This window comes from Centropristis striata, chromosome 4 (genome assembly GCF_030273125.1).
Source record: "Centropristis striata isolate RG_2023a ecotype Rhode Island chromosome 4, C.striata_1.0, whole genome shotgun sequence".
Lineage (NCBI taxonomy): Eukaryota > Metazoa > Chordata > Actinopteri > Perciformes > Serranidae > Centropristis > Centropristis striata.
The window spans coordinates 412038-431978 of record NC_081520.1 but is presented as its reverse complement, the minus strand read 5'-3'; the positions used below and the strand labels follow the sequence as shown (position 1 = coordinate 431978).

General features: G+C 41.0%; 3 protein-coding genes, 1 non-coding gene and 1 pseudogene across 4 annotated transcripts; 4 read left to right on the top strand and 1 right to left on the bottom strand.

Annotated features, from left to right (window-relative positions):
- Nucleotides 1–862: 862 nt before the first annotated feature.
- trnaq-cug (transfer RNA glutamine (anticodon CUG)) lies at nt 863–934 on the bottom strand. The gene has a single exon. It is a non-coding gene; the product is annotated as a tRNA-Gln (tRNA).
- A 2175-nt stretch (nt 935–3109) lies between these two features.
- LOC131969825 (trace amine-associated receptor 13c-like) lies at nt 3110–4129 on the top strand. The gene has a single exon (XM_059331044.1). The coding sequence runs from the start codon at nt 3110–3112 to the stop codon at nt 4127–4129; it is 1020 nt and encodes a 339-aa protein (XP_059187027.1).
- Nucleotides 4130–8577: 4448 nt separating this feature from the next.
- Nucleotides 8578–9597, top strand: LOC131969824 (trace amine-associated receptor 13c-like). Its single transcript, XM_059331043.1, has one exon. It carries the CDS (start codon nt 8578–8580, stop codon nt 9595–9597), a length of 1020 nt encoding a protein of 339 aa, XP_059187026.1.
- A 3429-nt stretch (nt 9598–13026) lies between these two features.
- LOC131969823 (trace amine-associated receptor 13c-like) lies at nt 13027–14046 on the top strand. The gene has a single exon (XM_059331042.1). It carries the CDS (start codon nt 13027–13029, stop codon nt 14044–14046), a length of 1020 nt encoding a protein of 339 aa, XP_059187025.1.
- A 3437-nt stretch (nt 14047–17483) lies between these two features.
- LOC131969821 (trace amine-associated receptor 13c-like) lies at nt 17484–18506 on the top strand (annotated as a pseudogene).
- Nucleotides 18507–19941: the final 1435 nt, after the last annotated feature.

Genomic DNA, 19941 nt, shown 5'->3' with positions numbered 1-19941 from the left:
TTATATGTTGCATGGAAAGTATGTTTTTTCATTTAATTCGTCACCTAAAAGGACTGAAAACAACATTCACAGTGTTGATGTAGCATCATACAACTATTTGTGATGTAAAAATATAATCAAGGGTAAAAATGTTTCTGACATGTACGGTCTATGGTCATGTGGAGGCAAGCCCTGCAAGTCTAAACTTGAAGTCAGTATTGTGATTATACAAATTAGTCAAATCATGTTTTAAGCCTGCAACATTTGTCTCAGAGATCTACACGTTTAACCCTGACGTGATTTGAACATGCATATTCTGATCTGGAGTCAGACGTGCTACCATTGTGCTACAAGGTCTGTTTCCTGAGTTGGAAATTGGACTTTGTAGGGTCAACTGGGCCTGATAATCATTTTCAAAATGTAATAAGGCAAGACAGATTGTTTTGTTATGTATCACACAAACATACACCGATGTGGGTAATCAAATAAATTGAACAAGCTCCACTGCTTCCATATCTTAAACCAGTGATTCCCAACCTTTTTCTTGAGGGACCCACATTTTTACCACTGTAAACTTTGGTGACCCCACCTCCCCGGTTTGCTCCAGTAAAAGAACCGAGCTTTTAAGTAAATAAAGTTGCCAAGAGAGAAGACTTTGAGTCATCATTGCATGGGTGCAACACTTGCAGATTTACTTTTTTTTCAAATTTATAAGTATAGATGTATATATTTAACCCATTAGATTTATTACACCCCTTAAAATCAAGAGGGCTTCGCGACCCCCCGTGGATCTTTGGCACCCCCCTTGGGGGGTCGGGCCCCCCGGTTGGGAATCATTGTCTTAAACAGTCTAACCAGCCACTAACATCCCATTTCAGATGTTTGACCCTGACGGGATTTGAACACGCAGCCTTCTGGTTCAGAGTCAGATGCACTACCGTTGTGCCACAGAGTCTACTTTGTCTTGTTGAGGTGGCACTTTATAGAGGTGTAATTGGGTCTGTTGAGTACTCAATAAGTCTTAGAGCACTTTAAAGTACTGAGGACAACATTCAGAGCATTGAAGTAGCAGCAAACAACCATTTGCATTGTAAAAAATATTGTTGATGTGGATGATGAGGTCTCCTGATTGTTCCCGAGGCCCAGTTGAAAACTAAGTGGGACAGAGCATTCATAGTCAGGGCCCGAGGCTCAGGAACAACCTGCCTGAGGAAATCAGGTCGGCTGAATCAGTGATCTCTTTTAAGCCTCTTTTTAAAACATACTTTTAGCGGATAGCCTTTCCTGATTTTACTTGAACTTTATCTTTCCTTGAACTGCCTTTTAATTACACAGAATGTTGTCATTTTCTTATTCATCAGGCTTGGTATTACTACACTACCAAGCTGATGTGGCTTACTGATGTCTTTGTAAAGCACTTTGTAACATGTTTTTTGAAAAGTTCTCGATAAATAAAGATTATTATTATTATTAACTCCTCCTCCTGGAGATTTAATCCGATCAACTTCAAACTTGATCAGCAACATCTTACAACCTGTGTGATTAAAATTTGTTTCGCAGTAGATTTCCAGTGCTTGCCATGAAGGAAGCTGTTCAGAATACACTATTCAATGTGCCCCAGATTCCTCATGTGTGATGACAGTCCAGACCTGAACATATTAACATGACATTATTGACCTCATTGCCCCCCTGGTGGTAACAGGAGGTAATATGTCTTATACTGTAATGTCCTGTTCCAAGCCACGAGATCCAATTAAAAATGGGTACTTCCGGACAGAGAGAATGCTGCTAAATGTGACAAAACCCAGAATAATGCTCCAGTGTTGGGTGGTTGCAGAAATGCGTGGCTGCGTTGACCGAGTCTGGCAGGATCCCTGATGTGCGTGTAGCTGCAAAGACCCGTTCAGCGCTTAATTTTTATTGTGTTTTGTTTTTCCTGCCATATTGTGAAGCACTTGAGCTGCCTGTTATGCATTAAGGTGCTATACAAATGAAGATATCATTATTATTATTATTATTAACTGCTATATAAAACAAGCTTCAAGGAATGCATTTTCCACTTAAGTTAGGTGGCAAAATTCAGACACATCCTGTCTCAAAAATATGCAGTCGAACTTTTCCATTATTCCATGCATCTATTACTTCTAATATTAGCGGCTCAGTTTGGAGAGCTTTCGTCCAGTAACCGGAAGGTTGGTGTTGATATCGAAGTATCCTTGAGCAAGATACTGAACCCCAAATTGCTCCCGATGCTGTGTTCATCGTGTGAGAATGAATTCCCAATGGTGGCAGGTGGCAGCTCGGCCACCAGTGTGAATGTCTGTGTGAATGGGTGAATGAGCATAGTGTGTAGTGTAAAGCGCTTTGGATAAAAACGCTATATAAGTGCACCCTATTTACCATTCCAGGTGAGATTATAGAGATTCCTTGTTGTCAGGCTACTCCAAAAAATCACTTAGATTCTTCAGTTGGTCTAGAATGCTGTTGCTCAGGTACTGACGAAAACTAGAAAAAGAGATCATATCAGCATCATTGCACTGGCTCCCTGTAAATTCCAGAATAAATTTATATTTCCTTTAGTCAATTACACAGTCCTTAATTGTGAGGCACCATCATATCTTAAAAAGCTCATAGTTCCCTGTTACCCTACTGGGGCACTGCATTGCAAGAATGCAGAGCTCTCATTCTCTATTATCATGTATGGTAGCTTTTTGTGGACCCTGTAGAATTACTTTCTTATGCACTGGCAAGCATAGTTTGAAACACATGATTAACGTTGTTGAAACAAAAACTACTTGGTTAGGTTCAGGAAAAGATTGCAGTTTGGGTTAAAATAAGTATTTTGTTATCTCACTTAAGTTTCACTTTTTCTTTTTCTTTTAAAATTATAATGTCACTAAAATCATTTTCCACTTATTTATTATTTATGTATTTGTTATTGTGCATTTTGCAAACATTAGAACATAATTATGTCATAAACTAGGCTTTTGATTGGATCAAGTCATTTGTGGGTGGCCTCTATACTATGTCTTTGGTAACAAGACTGATTTCAGAATGTTTCTTCTGTGGACCTCTCTCTTGGTTTGTGTTGGTTATCACTGAGGTTTTGGCATGTATCTTTAGGTTTATGATGACGTCTGGCCTTTCTCCAGAGCAGTACTGTTTTCCAGGCTCTAATGCTTCTTGTGTTAAGGCAGAGTTCAGTGAGGGGGCCAAAGTTGTCCTCTATTGGTTGTTTGTTTTAGGTATGCTGGTTACCATTATAGGGAACTCTGTTGTCGTTGTGTCAATAGGCCATTTCAAGCACATGCATAATCCTACCAATGTGCTTATTCTATCTCTTGCTCTTGTGGACCTTCTTGTAGGTGTCATTGTGATGCCTTTCAGTGCCATTCGAACTGTTCACGGCTGCTGGTTCTATGGTGATGACTTCTGTCTGCTGCACTACGGTTTTGATGTGTTTTTTACCACTCTTTCTATTTTCCACCTGATCTGTATTGCTGTAGACAGACAACAAGCTATATGCAATCCTCTGCATTACTCTAGGAATATCACAATGTCAGTGGCCTGGGTTATGGTATGTGCCAGCTGGACACTGGCTGCTGTTTACTCTTATGGTTTACTTTACTCAAAGGCCAATGTTGCAGGGTTAGAGGATTATATAGCATCAATATACTGTCTCGGCAGTTGTAACCTTCTCTTTAACCCTCTTTGGGGAACCCTGGACGCTATTATATGCTTTTTCTTTCCATGCACTGTGATGGTGTGTCTGTACACCAAAATATTTATTGTGGCTAAAGAGCATGTGAGAAAAATTGGAGATATGAGCAAGTGTTTGAATGACAGAGTTAGAGGGGGGTTGATTAAACAGTCTGAGCATAAGGCTGCAAAGACTCTGAGTATTGTGCTTGGTGTATACATCATTTGCTGGATGCCATTTTTTATAAATTCTATAATTGATGCCTACATTGGCTTCAGTACACCTACTGCCATCTTTGAAACATTCTTTTGGTTGGGTTACTTCAATTCAACATTAAACCCAATTATTTATGCCTTATTTTATCCTTGCTTCAAAAAATGTTTTTATTGTATTGTCACTCTAAAAATATTTGCCTTAAATACCTCAACCATGACTATGTCTGTTAAGTGACACAGCTACACTTTTCTGTTTAACATTATAAATTAAGATATGTGTTCTTAGGTATGCATTTACCCCAGCAGTAGTAAGGTTTTGGTTTTGCTGCTCTCATTGATATTACAACATGCCATTTTACATAAGTGAGAGAAAGAATGAAAAGCAACAAAAGATAAATACAGCTTATCTAGATAAATGGAAAATATAATGTTTCAACGAAAGCCTATGCTTCCCTGTATTTTTTTGTGTATTTCTTTTTGGACAAAAAACAATACAGTGACTTGTTTAAGGGACATACTCATTCTCTGTGGCTTACTGATGTCTCAGTTACCTTGTAAAATGAACACAAAGTTGTTATTTTAGTTAGATAAGATAATGTTTTGACGTAATGAACGTGATTACTTAAGCTAAGCTGTTGAAACACAAAATAATATTTAGTGAAACATTGTTCTTAATGCAGAAGAATTTTACAAATTTCCTCTTACACTCCCGAATGATTCCAGAGAGCTTCAGTGGTATCCTGCTGCAACACACTGAGGTAGATGAATACATTTTCGACGAAAGAAAAGTAATTTCGAAAATGTATGATGAACTATGCCCAGATTTTCAGGTGCACCTTTATATGAATGCCTACATCAGTGTGCATTGCTAGGTTAAATTGTTGTACATTGTTAACAATTTCCTGGATGTCTTGCTAATAATTCGTCATTTGTACAAACATTATTATGGATGATTAGAGAAAATCTTTGAGTTTTGAGATCTGAAGACTAATCGAGTATCGAGCCTGCACAAGAACCAGGAACCTAGAGAATAATTTGAGATGCAGCTGAGCACTGTATCATGTTTTTCTCGTCACAACTGTAAGAAACATTGTGTTTTGCTGAAATTCCTATCTAAATGTTGAACATTATGACTGATGTCAAATAATGTCATTCACATGCTGAAATATGTTTTTCTAGTCGTAACTGTAATAAACATTGTGTTTTGGTGAAATTCAGTTTGTGGTTGTGAAATACAAGGAGCAACCATTCATTTTAGCTGGCTGAAGGGTCTCTGGAAGGAGCGGACAGGTACCGTTCGGCCAGAAGGGCTGCAGCTGCGGCAGTTGCTGAAGCAAAAGCTTATGGTATGGGAGGAACTCAGGGAGGCTACAAAGAGGTTCTGGAAAACCGTCGGGCGACTCAGGAAGGGAAAGCAGGGCTTGGCCCAAGCTGTGTTCAGCGGGGGCGGAGACCTGCTGACCCGACCTGGGGATGTCGTCAGACGGTGGAAAGAACACTTTGAGGAACTCCTTAATCCAGCCAACACGTCCTCTGTGGAGGACGCAGAGTCTGAAGACTCAGGGGAAGACTCACCAGTATCCCTGGCAGAGGTCGCCGAGGTAGTCAAAAAGCTGCCCAGCGGCAAGGCGCCAGGGTTGGATGAGATTCGCCCTGAGATGCTGAAGGCTCTGGACACTGTTGGGCTGTCATGGTTGACACGCCTCTTCAGTGTCACGTGGAGGTCTGGGACAGTGCTAGTGGAGTGGCAGACCGGGGTGGTGGTTCCCATTTTTAACAAGGGGGACCGGAGGGTGTGTTCCAGTTACCGTGGAATCACACTTCTCAGCCTCCCCGGAAAACTCTACTCCAGGGTGCTGGAAAGGAGGCTCCGGCCGATTGTCGGACCTCAGATTCAGGAGGAACAACGGACCAGCTCTTTACCCTTGCGAGACTTCTGGAGGGGTCATGGGAATTTGCTCATCCAGTCTACATGTGTTTTGTGGACTTGGAGAAGGCTTATGACCGTGTCCCTCGGGGGGTCTTGTGGTGGGAACTGCAGCATTATGGGCATTATCCCTATATAACCAAAGTGAGAGCTGTGTCCGCATACTTGGCACAACGTCAAACACGTTCCCAGTGGGTGTTGGCCTCCGCCAGGGCTGCCCCTTGTCTCCGATTCTGTTTGTGGTTTTCATGGACAGGATCTCAAGGCGCAGCCAGGGGGAGGAAGGGATTCGGTTTGGTGACCTAAGAATTGCATCTCTGCTTTTTGCAGATGATGTGGTTCTTTTGGCTTCATCAAGCCGGGACCTCCAGCACTTGTTGGGGCGGTTTGCAGCCGAGTGCGAAGCGGTTGGGATGAGAGTTAGCACCTCCAAGTCTGAGGCCATGGTTCTCTGCCGGAACGGTGGACTGCCCCCTCTGGGTGGGGAGAGAGGTACTGCCTCAAGCGAAGGAGTTCAAGTATCTGGGGGTCTTGTTCACGAGTGAGGGTAGAACGGAGCGTGAGATGGACAGGCGGTTTGGTGCAGCGCCAGCAGTGATGCGGGCGTTGTACCGGACCGTCGTGGTGAAGAAGGAGCTGAGCCTGAAGGCAAAGCTCTCGATTTACCGCTCCATCTACGTTCCAACCCTCACCTATGGTCATGAGCTTTGGGTAGTGACCGAAAGAGCAAGATCACAGATACAAGCGGCTGAAATGAGCTTCCTCCGTAGGGTGGCTGGGCTCAGCCTTAGAGATAGGGGGAGGAGCTCAGACATCCGGAGGGAGCTCAGAGTAGAGCCACTGCTCCTTCACGTCGAAAGGAGTCAGCTGAGGCGGTTTGGGCATCTGGTAAGGATCCTCCCGGGCGCCTCCCGTTAGAGGTGTTCCGGGCACGTCCAACTGGTAGGAGGCCCCGGGGAAGACCCAGAACACGGTGGAGGGATTATATCTCTCTCCTGGCCTGGGAACGCCTCGGGGTCCAGGAGGAGCTGGACGTTGTGGCTGGGGAGAGGGACGTCTGGAATGCCCTGCTTAGCCTGCTGCCCCCGCGACCCGGCCCCTGATAAGCGGAAGAAAATGGATGGATGGATGGATGGAGAATGTTGTCATTTTCTTATTCATCAGGCTTGGTATTACTACACTACCAAGCTGATGTGGCTTACTGATGTCTTTGTAAAGCACTTTGTAACATGTTTTTTGAAAAGTGCTCGATAAATAAAGATTATTATTATTATTAACTCCTCCTCCTAGAGATTTAAACCAATCAACTTCAAACTTGATCAGCAACATCTTACAACCCGTGTGATTAAAATTTGTTTCGCAGTAGATTTCGAGTGCTTGCCATGAAGCAAGCTGTTTAGAATACACTATTCAATGTGCCCCAGATTCCTAACGTGTGATGACACTCCAGACCTGAACATATTAACATGACATTATTGACCTCATTGCCCCCTGGTGGTAACGGAGGTAATATGTCTTATACTGTAATATCCTGTTCCAAGCCACGAGATCCAATTAAAAATGGGTACTTCCGGACAGAGAGAATGCTGCTAAATGTGACAAACCCAGAATAATGCTCCAGTGTTGGGTGGTTGCGGAAATGCGTGGCTGCGTTGACCGAGTCTGGCAGGATCCCTGACGTGCGTGTAGGTGCAAAGACCCGTTCAGCGTTTAATTTTTATTGTGTTTTGTTTTTCCTGCCATACTGTGATACTGTGAATTATTATTATTAATAATAAAAATAATAATAATAATAATAACTATGCAAAACAAACTTCAAGGAATGCATTTTTCACTTAAGTTAGGTGGCAAGATTCAGACACATTCTGTCTCAAAAATATGCAGTCAAAATTTTCCATTATTCCATGCATCTATTACTTCTAGGTGAGATTATAGAGATTCCTTGTTGTCCGGCTTCTCCAAAAAATCACTTAGACACTTAGATCATATCTTAAAGAGCTCATAGTTCCCTGTGACCCTACCGGGGCACTGCATTGCAAGAATGCAGAGCTCTCATTCCCTATTGTCACGTATGGTAGCTTTGTGTGGACCCCATAGAATCACTTTTTCATGCACTGGCAAGCGTAGTTTGATGCTCCATGATTGCATTTTTAAACACGATTAACGTTGTTGAAACAAAACCTATTTGGTTGAGTTCAGGAAAAGATTGCGGTTTGGGTTAAAATAAGTATTTTGTTATATCACTTAAGTTTCACTTTTTCTTTTTCTTTTAAAATTATAATGTCACGGGGGCCTCCCGGTGGCTCACACTGGTAGAGCGCTTACCATTAAGGCTGAGTCCTTGCTGCGGCGGAGCCGGGTTCGAATCCGTCCTGAGCTCCCTTTGCCGCATGTCTTCCCCTCTATCACCCCCTTTCAATCTATCACTTTCAAATAAAGCAAAAAAAGAATCTTTAAAATTACAATGTCACTATAGCATACGTCTTTGTTGCTCAAAACTAAATCATTTTTCCACTTATTTATTATTTAGTCATTTGTTATTGTGCATATTGCAAACATTAGAACATAATTATGTGATAAACTATTTTACATGTAAGTTAATTCCAGGCTTTTAATTGGATCAAGTCATTTGTGGGCGGCCTCTATACTATGTCTTTGGTAACAAGACTGAGATTTCAGAATGTTTCTTCTGTGGACCTCTCTCTTGGTTTGTGTTGGTTATCACTGAGGTTTTGGCATGTATCTTTAGGTTTATGATGACGTCTGGCCTTTCTCCAGAGCAGTACTGTTTTCCAGGCTCTAATGCTTCTTGTGTTAAGGCAGAGTTCAGTGAGGGGGCCAAAGTTGTCCTCTATTGTTTGTTTGTTTTAGGTATGCTGGTTACCATTATGGGGAACTCTGTTGTCATTGTGTCAATAGGCCATTTCAAGCACATGCATAATCCTACCAATGTGCTTATTCTATCTCTTGCTCTTGTGGACCTTCTTGTAGGTGTCATTGTGATGCCTTTCAGTGCCATTCGAACTGTTCACGGCTGCTGGTTCTATGGTGATGACTTCTGTCTGCTGCACTACGGTTTTGATGTGTTTTTTACCACTCTTTCTATTTTCCACCTGATCTGTATTGCTGTAGACAGACAACAAGCTATATGCAATCCTCTGCATTACTCTAGGAATATCACAATGTCAGTGGCCTGGGTTATGGTATGTGCCAGCTGGACACTGGCTGCTGTTTACTCTTATGGTTTACTTTCCTCAAAGCCCAACAGTGCAGGGTTAGAGGATTATATAGCATCAATAAGCTGTCTCGGCAGTTGTATCCTTATCATCAACTCTCTTTGGGGAATCCTGTACGCTATTGTCTGCTTTTTCTTTCCATGCACTGTGATGGTGTGTCTGTACACCAAAATATTTATTGTGGCTAAAGAGCATGTGAGAAAAATTGGAGATATGAGCAAGTGTTTAAATGACAGAGTTAGAGGGGGGTTGATTAAACAGTCTGAGCATAAGGCTGCAAAGACTCTGGGTATTGTGCTTGGTGTATACATCATTTGCTGGATGCCATTTTTTATAAATTCTATAATTGATGCCTACATTGGCTTCAGTACACCTGCTGCCATCTTTGAAACATTTTTTTGGTTGGGTTACTTCAATTCAACATTAAACCCAATTATTTATGCCTTATTTTATCCTTGCTTCAAAAAATGTTTTTATTGTATTGTCACTCTAAAAATATTTGCCTTAAATACCTCAACCATGACTATGTCTGTTAAGTGACACAGCTACACTTTTCTGTTTAACATTATAAATTAAGATACTTGTTCTTAGGTATGCATTTACCCCAGCAGTAGTAAGGTTTTGGTTTTGCTGCTCTCATTGACATTACAACATGCCATTTTGCATAAGTGAGAGAAATAATGAAAAGTAACAAAAGATAAATACAGCTTATCTAGATAAATGGAAAATATAATGTTTCAACGAAAGCATATACTTCCCTGGATGTTTTTATTTGTTTGTGTTTGGACAAAAAACAATACAGTGACTTGTGTAAGGGACATACTCATTCTCTGTGGCTTATTGATGTCTCAGTTACCTTGTAAAATGAACACAAAGTTGTCATTCTAGTTAGATAAGATAATGTTTTGACGTAATGAGCGTGATTACTTAAGCTAAGCTGTTGAAACACATAATAATATTTAGTGAAATATTGTTCTTAATGCAGAAGAATTCTACAAATTTCCTCTTACTATTAACAGTGAGCCAGCTGTAAAATTTGATCGACACTCCCGAATGATTCCAGAGAGCTTCAGTGGTATCCTGCTGCAACACACACACTGAGGTAGATGAATACATTTTCCACGAAAGAAAAGTAATTTCGAAAATGTATGATGAACTATGCCCAGATTTTCAGGTGCACGTTTATATGAATGCCTACATCAGTGTGCATTGCGAGGTTAAATTGTTGTACATTGTTTCCTGGATGTCTTGCTAATAATTTGTCATTTGTACAAACATTATTATGGATGATTAGAGAAAATCTTTGAGTTTTGAGATCTGAAGACTAATCGAGTATCGAGCCTGCACAAGAACACGCTGACATGGTCTAAAAACCAGGAACCTGGAGAATAATTTGAGATGCAGCTGAGCACTGTATCATGTTTTTCTCGTCACAACTGTAAGAAACATTGTGTTTTGCTGAAATTCCTCTCTAAATGTTGAGCATTATGACTGATGTCAAATGATGTTATTCACATGCTGAAATATGTCTGATTAGTTGTTGCATAATTTATTTATGGTTGACACCATCTGTTACAAAGATTTAGTGTTAAATTAAGCTATTCTTACCACTTGAGAATGTAAAAAACATTGTGGAGCACTTGAGAAAAAACATTAAAAAATCCATGTTGTGTTTTGGAATCAAAAATCTGGAGGTTTGGAGGATTGGCTGGCAGCACCTCTGTTCTTTTATTGTTATTATACATGCAGGCACTGGCTGCCCTTGGTCTTCAGTTTGTGGTTGTCCCCCCCCCCCCCACTATTTAGCCTTATCATGCACTTTCCAAGTTATGATTGTGTTTCTATGTTTTCAAATTTGTTCACTTTTTCAATATAAGTTTGCAGACAATTTAAGGGAAACATTTTGCAAAATAAGTCACTTTTAAAACTGTTGGAGTGGCCTTGAACATTGTAATTTGACTTTCAGTTTGAGCCTTCGTACTATTTGAATAGAAAGGTTGATAGCTGCCGAAAATGAACTTCAGAGTAGATGGTTGTGCACTGATTTCACAGTATGGCTTAGGGCTATAGAAATAATATAAATATAAGTTATAACTAATTAACCCAGGCACTGGGAACCAGTGGCTAGCTCTGGGGACGTGGAACGTCACCTCGCTGGCGGGGAAGGAGCCCGAGCTTGTGCGGGAGGTGGAGCGTTACCAGCTAGAAATAGTTGGGCTCACCTCCACACATAGCGTGGGCTCTGGAACCAAACTCCTGGAGAGAGGCTGGACTCTCTCCTTTTCCGGAGTTGCCCAGGGTGAGAGGCGCCGGGCGGGTGTGGGGATACTCACAAGCCCCCGGCTGAGCGCCGCTGTGTCGGAGTTCTCCCCGAGGAACGAGAGGGTCGCCTCCTTGCGGCTGCAAGTCGCGAGGAGAAGGTCTCTGACTGACAGCAGTTCGGAGTACCCGGCCTTCTTGGAGTCTTTGGGTGGTGTCCTGGAAGGGGTACCGCCTGGAGACTCTGTAGTTCTTCTGGGAGACTTCAACGCTCACGTGGGCAACGATGATGGTACCTGGAGGGGGGTGATTGGGAGGAACGGCCTGCCCGATCTGAACTCGAGTGGTGTTCTGTTGTTGGACTTCTGTGCTAGTCATGGATTGTCCAAAACAAACACCATGTTCGAACATAGAGTTGTTCATAAGTGTACCTGGTACCAGAGCACTCTTGGCCAAAGATCGATGATCGATTTCATTATCGTATCGTCAGATCTGCGGCCGCATGTTCTGGACACTCGGGTGAAGAGAGGAGCAGAGCTGTCAACTGATCACCACCTGGTGGTGAGTTGGATCAGGTGGTGGGGGAGGATGCTGGACAGACCTGGCAACCCAAACGTGTAGTGAGGGTGAACTGGGAACGTCTAGCGGAGGCCCCTGTCTGCAGGGTCTTCAACTCACACCTCTGGAAGAATTTCTCCAACATATTATTATTATTAATAATAATAATAATAATAATAATAATAATAATAACTGCTATGTAAAACAAACTTCAAGGAATGCATTTTTCACTTAAGTTAGGTGGCAAAATTCAGACACATTCTGTCTCAAAAATATGCAGTTGAACTTTTCCATTATTCCATGCATCTATTACTTCTAGGTGAGATTATAGAGATTCCTTGTTGTCAGGCTTCTCCAAAAAATCACTTAGACACTTAGATCATATCTTAAAGAGCTCATAGTTCCCTGTGACCCTACTGGGGCACTGCATTGCAAGAATGCAGAGCTCTCATTCCCTATTGTCACGTATGGTAGCTTTGTGTGGACCCCATAGAATCACTTTTTCATGCACTGGCAAGCGTAGTTTGATGCTCCATGATTGCATTTTTAAACACGATTAACGTTGTTGAAACAAAAACTACTTGGTTGGGTTCAGGAAAAGATTGCGGTTTGGGTTAAAATAAGTATTTTGTTATATCACTTAAGTTTCACTTTTTCTTTTTCTTTTAAAATTATAATGTCACGGGGGCCTCCCGGTGGCTCACACTGGTAGAGCGCTTACCATTAAGGCTGAGTCCTTGCTGCGGCGGAGCAGGGTTCGAATCCGGCCTGAGCTCCCTTTGCCGCATGTCTTCCCCTCTATCACCCCCTTTCAATCTATCACTTTCAAATAAAGCAAAAAAAGAATCTTTAAAATTACAATGTCACTATAGCATACGTCTTTGTTGCTCAAAACTAAATCATTTTTCCACTTATTTATTATTTAGTCATTTGTTATTGTGCATATTGCAAACATTAGAACATAATTATGTGATAAACTATTTTACATGTAAGTTAATTCCAGGCTTTTGATTGGATCAAGTCATTTGTGGGCGGCCTCTATACTATGTCTTTGGTAACAAGACTGAGATTTCAGAATGTTTCTTCTGTGGACCTCTCTCTTGGTTTGTGTTGGTTATCACTGAGGTTTTGGCATGTATCTTTAGCTTTATGATGACGTCTGGCCTTTCTCCAGAGCAGTACTGTTTTCCAGGCTCTAATGTTTCTTGTGTTAAGGCAGAGTTCAGTGAGGGGGCCAAAGTTGTCCTCTATTGTTTGTTTGTTTTAGGTGTGCTGGTTACCATTATGGGGAACTCTGTTGTCATTGTGTCAATAGGCCATTTCAAGCACATGCATAATCCTACCAATGTGCTTATTCTATCTCTTGCTCTTGTGGACCTTCTTGTAGGTGTCATTGTGATGCCTTTCAGTGCCATTCGAACTGTTCACGGCTGCTGGTTCTATGGTGATGACTTCTGTCTGCTGCACTACGGTTTTGATGTGTTTTTTACCACTCTTTCTATTTTCCACCTGATCTGTATTGCTGTAGACAGACAACAAGCTATATGCAATCCTCTGCATTACTCTAGGAATATCACAATGTCAGTGGCCTGGATTATGGTATGTGCCAGCTGGACACTGGCTGCTGTTTACTCTTATGGTTTACTTTCCTCAAAGCCCAACAGTGCAGGGTTAGAGGATTATATAGCATCAATAAGCTGTCTCGGCAGTTGTATCCTTATCATCAACTCTCTTTGGGGAATCCTGTACGCTATTGTCTGCTTTTTCTTTCCATGCACTGTGATGGTGTGTCTGTACACCAAAATATTTATTGTGGCTAAAGAGCATGTGAGAAAAATTGGAGATATGAGCAAGTGTTTAAATGACAGAGTTAGAGGGGGGTTGATTAAACAGTCTGAGCATAAGGCTGCAAAGACTCTGGGTATTGTGCTTGGTGTATACATCATTTGCTGGATGCCATTTTTTATAAATTCTATAATTGATGCCTACATTGGCTTCAGTACACCTGCTGCCATCTTTGAAACATTTTTTTGGTTGGGTTACTTCAATTCAACATTAAACCCAATTATTTATGCCTTATTTTATCCTTGCTTCAAAAAATGTTTTTATTGTATTGTCACTCTAAAAATATTTGCCTTAAATACCTCAACCATGACTATGTCTGTTAAGTGACACAGCTACACTTTTCTGTTTAACATTATAAATTAAGATATGTGTTCTTAGGTATGCATTTACCCCAGCAGTAGTAAGGTTTTGGTTTTGCTGCTCTCATTGACATTACAACATGCCATTTTGCATAAGTGAGAGAAATAATGAAAAGTAACAAAAGATAAATACAGCTTATCTAGATAAATGGAAAATATAATGTTTCAACGAAAGCATATACTTCCCTGGATGTTTTTATTTGTTTGTGTTTGGACAAAAAACAATACAGTGACTTGTGTAAGGGACATACTCATTCTCTGTGGCTTATTGATGTCTCAGTTACCTTGTAAAATGAACACAAAGTTGTCATTCTAGTTAGATAAGATAATGTTTTGACGTAATGAGCGTGATTACTTAAGCTAAGCTGTTGAAACACATAATAATATTTAGTGAAATATTGTTCTTAATGCAGAAGAATTCTACAAATTTCCTCTTACTATTAACAGTGAGCCAGCTGTAAAATTTGATCGACACTCCCGAATGATTCCAGAGAGCTTCAGTGGTATCCTGCTGCAACACACACACTGAGGTAGATGAATACATTTTCCACGAAAGAAAAGTAATTTCGAAAATGTATGATGAACTATGCCCAGATTTTCAGGTGCACGTTTATATGAATGCCTACATCAGTGTGCATTGCGAGGTTAAATTGTTGTACATTGTTTCCTGGATGTCTTGCTAATAATTTGTCATTTGTACAAACATTATTATGGATGATTAGAGAAAATCTTTGAGTTTTGAGATCTGAAGACTAATCGAGTATCGAGCCTGCACAAGAACACGCTGACATGGTCTAAAAACCAGGAACCTGGAGAATAATTTGAGATGCAGCTGAGCACTGTATCATGTTTTTCTCGTCACAACTGTAAGAAACATTGTGTTTTGCTGAAATTCCTCTCTAAATGTTGAGCATTATGACTGATGTCAAATGATGTTATTCACATGCTGAAATATGTCTGATTAGTTGTTGCATAATTTATTTATGGTTGACACCATCTGTTACAAAGATTTAGTGTTAAATTAAGCTATTCTTACCACTTGAGAATGTAAAAAACATTGTGGAGCACTTGAGAAAAAACATTAAAAAATCCATGTTGTGTTTTGGAATCAAAAATCTGGAGGTTTGGAGGATTGGCTGGCAGCACCTCTGTTCTTTTATTGTTATTATACATGCAGGCACTGGCTGCCCTTGGTCTTCAGTTTGTGGTTGTCCCCCCCCCCCCCCCCCCCCCCCACTATTTAGCCTTATCATGCACTTTCCAAGTTATGATTGTGTTTCTATGTTTTCAAATTTGTTCACTTTTTCAATATAAGTTTGCAGACAATTTAAGGGAAACATTTTGCAAAATAAGTCACTTTTAAAACTGTTGGAGTGGCCTTGAACATTGTAATTTGACTTTCAGTTTGAGCCTTCGTACTATTTGAATAGAAAGGTTGATAGCTGCCGAAAATGAACTTCAGAGTAGATGGTTGTGCACTGATTTCACAGTATGGCTTAGGGCTATAGAAATAATATAAATATAAATTATAACTAATTAACCCAGGCACTGGGAACCAGTGGCTAGCTCTGGGGACGTGGAACGTCACCTCGCTGGCGGGGAAGGAGCCCGAGCTTGTGCGGGAGGTGGAGCGTTACCAGCTAGAAATAGTTGGGCTCACCTCCACACATAGCGTGGGCTCTGGAACCAAACTCCTGGAGAGAGGCTGGACTCTCTCCTTTTCCAGAGTTGCCCAGGGTGAGAGGCGCCGGGCGGGTGTGGGGATACTCACAAGCCCCCGGCTGAGCGCCGCTGTGTTGGAGTTCTCCCCGAGGAACGAGAGGGTCGTCTCCTTGCGGCTGCAAGTCGCGAGGAGAAGGTCTCTGACTGACAGCAGTTCGGAGTACCCGGCCTTCTTGGAGTCTTTGGGTGGTGTCCTGGAAGGGGTACCGCCTGGAGACTCTGTAGTTCTTCTGGGAGACTTCAACGCTCACGTGGGCAACGATGATGGTACCTGGAGGGGGGTGATTGGGAGGAACGGCCTGCCCGATCTAAACCCGAGTGGTGTTCTGTTGTTGGACTTCTGTGCTAGTCATGGATTGTCCAAAACAAACACCATGTTCGAACATAGAGTTGTTCATAAGTGTACCTGGTACCAGAGCACTCTAGGCCAAAGATCGATGATCGATTTCATTATCGTATCGTCAGATCTGCGGCCGCATGTTCTGGACACTCGGGTGAAGAGAGGAGCAGAGCTGTCAACTGATCACCACCTGGTGGTGAGTTGGATCAGGTGGCGGGGGAGGATGCTAGACAGACCTGGCAAACCCAAACGTGTAGTGAGGGTGAACTGGGAACGTCTAGCGGAGGCCCCTGTCTGCAGGGTCTTCAACTCACACCTCTGGAAGAATTTCTCCAACATATTATTATTATTAATAATAATAATAATAATAATAATAATAATAACTGCTATGTAAAACAAACTTCAAGGAATGCATTTTTCACTTAAGTTAGGTGGCAAAATTCAGACACATTCTGTCTCAAAAATATGCAGTTGAACTTTTCCATTATTCCATGCATCTATTCCTTCTAGGTGAGATTATAGAGATTCCTTGTTGTCAGGCTTCTCCAAAAAATCACTTAGACACTTAGATCATATCTTAAAGAGCTCATAGTTCCCTGTGACCCTACTGGGGCACTGCATTGCAAGAATGCAGAGCTCTCATTCCCTATTGTCACGTATGGTAGCTTTGTGTGGACCCCATAGAATTACTTTTTCATGCACTGGCAAGCGTAGTTTGATGCTCCATGATTGCATTTTTAAACACGATTAACGTTGTTGAAACAAAAACTATTTGGTTGGGTTCAGGAAAAGATTGCGGTTTGGGTTAAAATAAGTATTTTGTTATATCACTTAAGTTTCACTTTTTCTTTTTCTTTTAAAATTATAATGTCACGGGGGCCTCCCGGTGGCTCACACTGGTAGAGCGCTTACCATTAAGGCTGAGTCCTTGCTGCGGCGGAGCCGGGTTCGAATCCGTCCTGAGCTCCCTTTGCCGCATGTCTTCCCCTCTATCACCCCCTTTCAATCTATCACTTTCAAATAAAGCAAAAAAATTATCTTTAAAATTATAATGTCACTATAGCATACGTCTTTGTTGCTCAAAACTAAATCATTTTTCCACTTATTTATTATTTAGTCATTTGTTATTGTGCATATTGCAAACATTAGAACATAATTATGTGATAAACTATTTTACATGTAAGTTAATTCCAGGCTTTTGATTGGATCAAGTCATTTGTGGGTGGCCTCTATACTATGTCTTTGGTAACAAGACTGAGATTTCAGAATGTTTCTTCTGTGGACCTCTCTCTTGGTTTGTGTTGGTTATCACTGAGGTTTTGGCATGTATCTTTAGGTTTATGATGACGTCTGGCCTTTCTCCAGAGCAGTACTGTTTTCCAGGCTCTAATGTTTCTTGTGTTAAGGCAGAGTTCAGTGAGGGGGCCAAAGTTGTCCTCTATTGGTTGTTTGTTTTAGGTATGCTGGTTACCATTATAGGGAACTCTGTTGTCATTGTGTCAATAGGCCATTTCAAGCAGTTGCATAATCCTACCAATGTGCTTATTCTATCTCTTGCTCTTGTGGACCTTCTTGTGGGTGTCATTGTGATGCCTTTCAGTGCCATTCGAACTGTTCACGGCTGCTGGTTCTATGGTGATGACTTCTGTCTGCTGCACTACGGTTTTGATGTGTTTTTTACCACTCTTTCTATTTTCCACCTGATCTGTATTGCTGTAGACAGACAACAAGCTATATGCAATCCTCTGCATTACTCTAGGAATATCACAATGTCAGTGGCCTGGGTTATGGTATGTGCCAGCTGGACACTGGCTGCTGTTTACTCGTATGGTTTACTTTCCTCAAAGCCCAACAATGCAGGGTTAGAGGATTATATAGCATCAATATACTGTCTCGGCAGTTGTATCCTTATCATCAACTCTCTTTGGGGACTCCTGGACGCTATTTTCTGCTTTTTATTTCCATGCACTGTGATGGTGTGTCTGTACACCAAAATATTTATTGTGGCTAAAGAGCATGTGAGAAAAATTGAAGATATGAGCAAGTGTTTGAATGACAGAGTTAGAGGTGGGTTGATTAAACAGTCTGAGCATAAGGCTGCAAAGACTCTGGGTATTGTGCTTGGTGTATACATCATTTGTTGGATGCCATTTTTTATGAATTCTATAATTGAATTCTACATTGGCTTCAGTACACCTGCTGCCATCTTTGAAACATTTTTTTGGTTGGGTTACTTCAATTCAACATTAAACCCAATTATTTATGCCTTATTTTATCCTTGCTTCAAAAAATGTTTATATTGTATTGTCACTCTAAAAATATTTGCCTGAAATACCTCAACCATGACTATGTCTGTTAAATGTTAAATGACACAGCTACAGTGTTCTGTTTAACATTTTTAAAATATGTGTTCTTAGGTATGCATTTACTTTAGCTTTATGTTTTGCTGCTCTCATTGGTTACTATAACATGCCATTTTGCATAAGTGAGAAAAAGAATGAAAAGTAAGAAAAGATATATACAGCTTATCTAGATAATTGGAAAATATAATGTTTCAATGAAAGCTTATGCTTCCCTGGATGTTTTTGTTTGTTTGTTCTCGGACAAAAAACAATACAGTGGCTTACTGATGTCTCAGTTACCTTGTAAAATGAACACAAAGCTTTCATTCTAGTTAGATCAGATACCGTTTTGATGTAATGTGCTTGATAACTTAAGCCAAGCTGCTGAAATATATAATAATAGATAGTGAAATATTTTTCTTAATGCAGAAGAATTCTACAAATTTCCTATTAACAGTGAGCCAGCTGTAAAATTTGTCCTACACTCCCAAACCATTGTAGAGAGCTTCAGTGGTATCCTGCTGCAACACACACACACTGAGGTAGATGAATACATTTTCCACAAAAGAAAAGGAATTTTGAAAATGTATGATGAACTATGCCCGGATTTTCAGATGTACGTTTATATGAATGCCTACATCAGTGTGCATTGCGAGGTTAAATTGTTGTACATTATTTCCTGGATGTCTTGCTAATAATTTGTCATTTGTACAAACATTATTATGGATGACTAGAGAAAATCTTTGAGTTTTGAGATCTGAAGACTAATCGAGTATCGAGCCTGCACAAGAACACACTGACATGGTCTAAAAACCAGGAACCTGGAGAATAATTTGAGATGCAGCTGAGCACTGTATCATGTTTTTCTCGTTACAACTGTAAGAACTGGGCCGTAAAGTATACCCCCGCAGCCCCCGCGAGGTGGGGGCCCCGCCTCTGCCTGTAAAACAAAGATCTTTTTTTTTTTTTTTACCGTAACATATAGGGTTCAGGTCATGATATTGTCTGTATTTTGAGCGTAAAATAAAACGAATATATTTAAAATAAAAACAGTGATACAGGGTAAAATTCTGGAAACTATTGTTTCATGAAGTCTCCAAAAACAAAACATTGATATTTTGCAGGCAAGCAAATATCTAGCAAGTGCATCTGAGACCCTTGTGTCACTCAGAGGGGAGTTTCAAAGCCTTAAAGAAACTGCGCAAAATCTTGTCCAGTCATGAGGTATTCCGCCTTCATTTACACAAAAACGCGCAAGGCGCACCAAAAGACACTTTGGTGAGTTTTGCGAGGATGAAAGGCTATCGAAGCAGAGGAGCACTTCAAAGTGTTAGTATGTTACGCAGCTCTAGACATTGCCATTGCGCAGGTGACACACAGGTTTCAGGGCATGCAAGAGGTGGCACGGAGGTTTGGGTTTTTACGCCCACAGGAACTTTTGTCAAAATCCAGTGATGAA

What these genes read in the sequence shown, in the direction of transcription:
- LOC131969825 (XM_059331044.1), top strand. Translation starts at nt 3,110, where the DNA reads ATGACGTCTGGCCTTTCTCCAGAGCAGTACTGTTTTCCAGGCTCTAAT.
- LOC131969824 (XM_059331043.1), top strand. Translation starts at nt 8,578, where the DNA reads ATGACGTCTGGCCTTTCTCCAGAGCAGTACTGTTTTCCAGGCTCTAAT.
- LOC131969823 (XM_059331042.1), top strand. Translation starts at nt 13,027, where the DNA reads ATGACGTCTGGCCTTTCTCCAGAGCAGTACTGTTTTCCAGGCTCTAAT.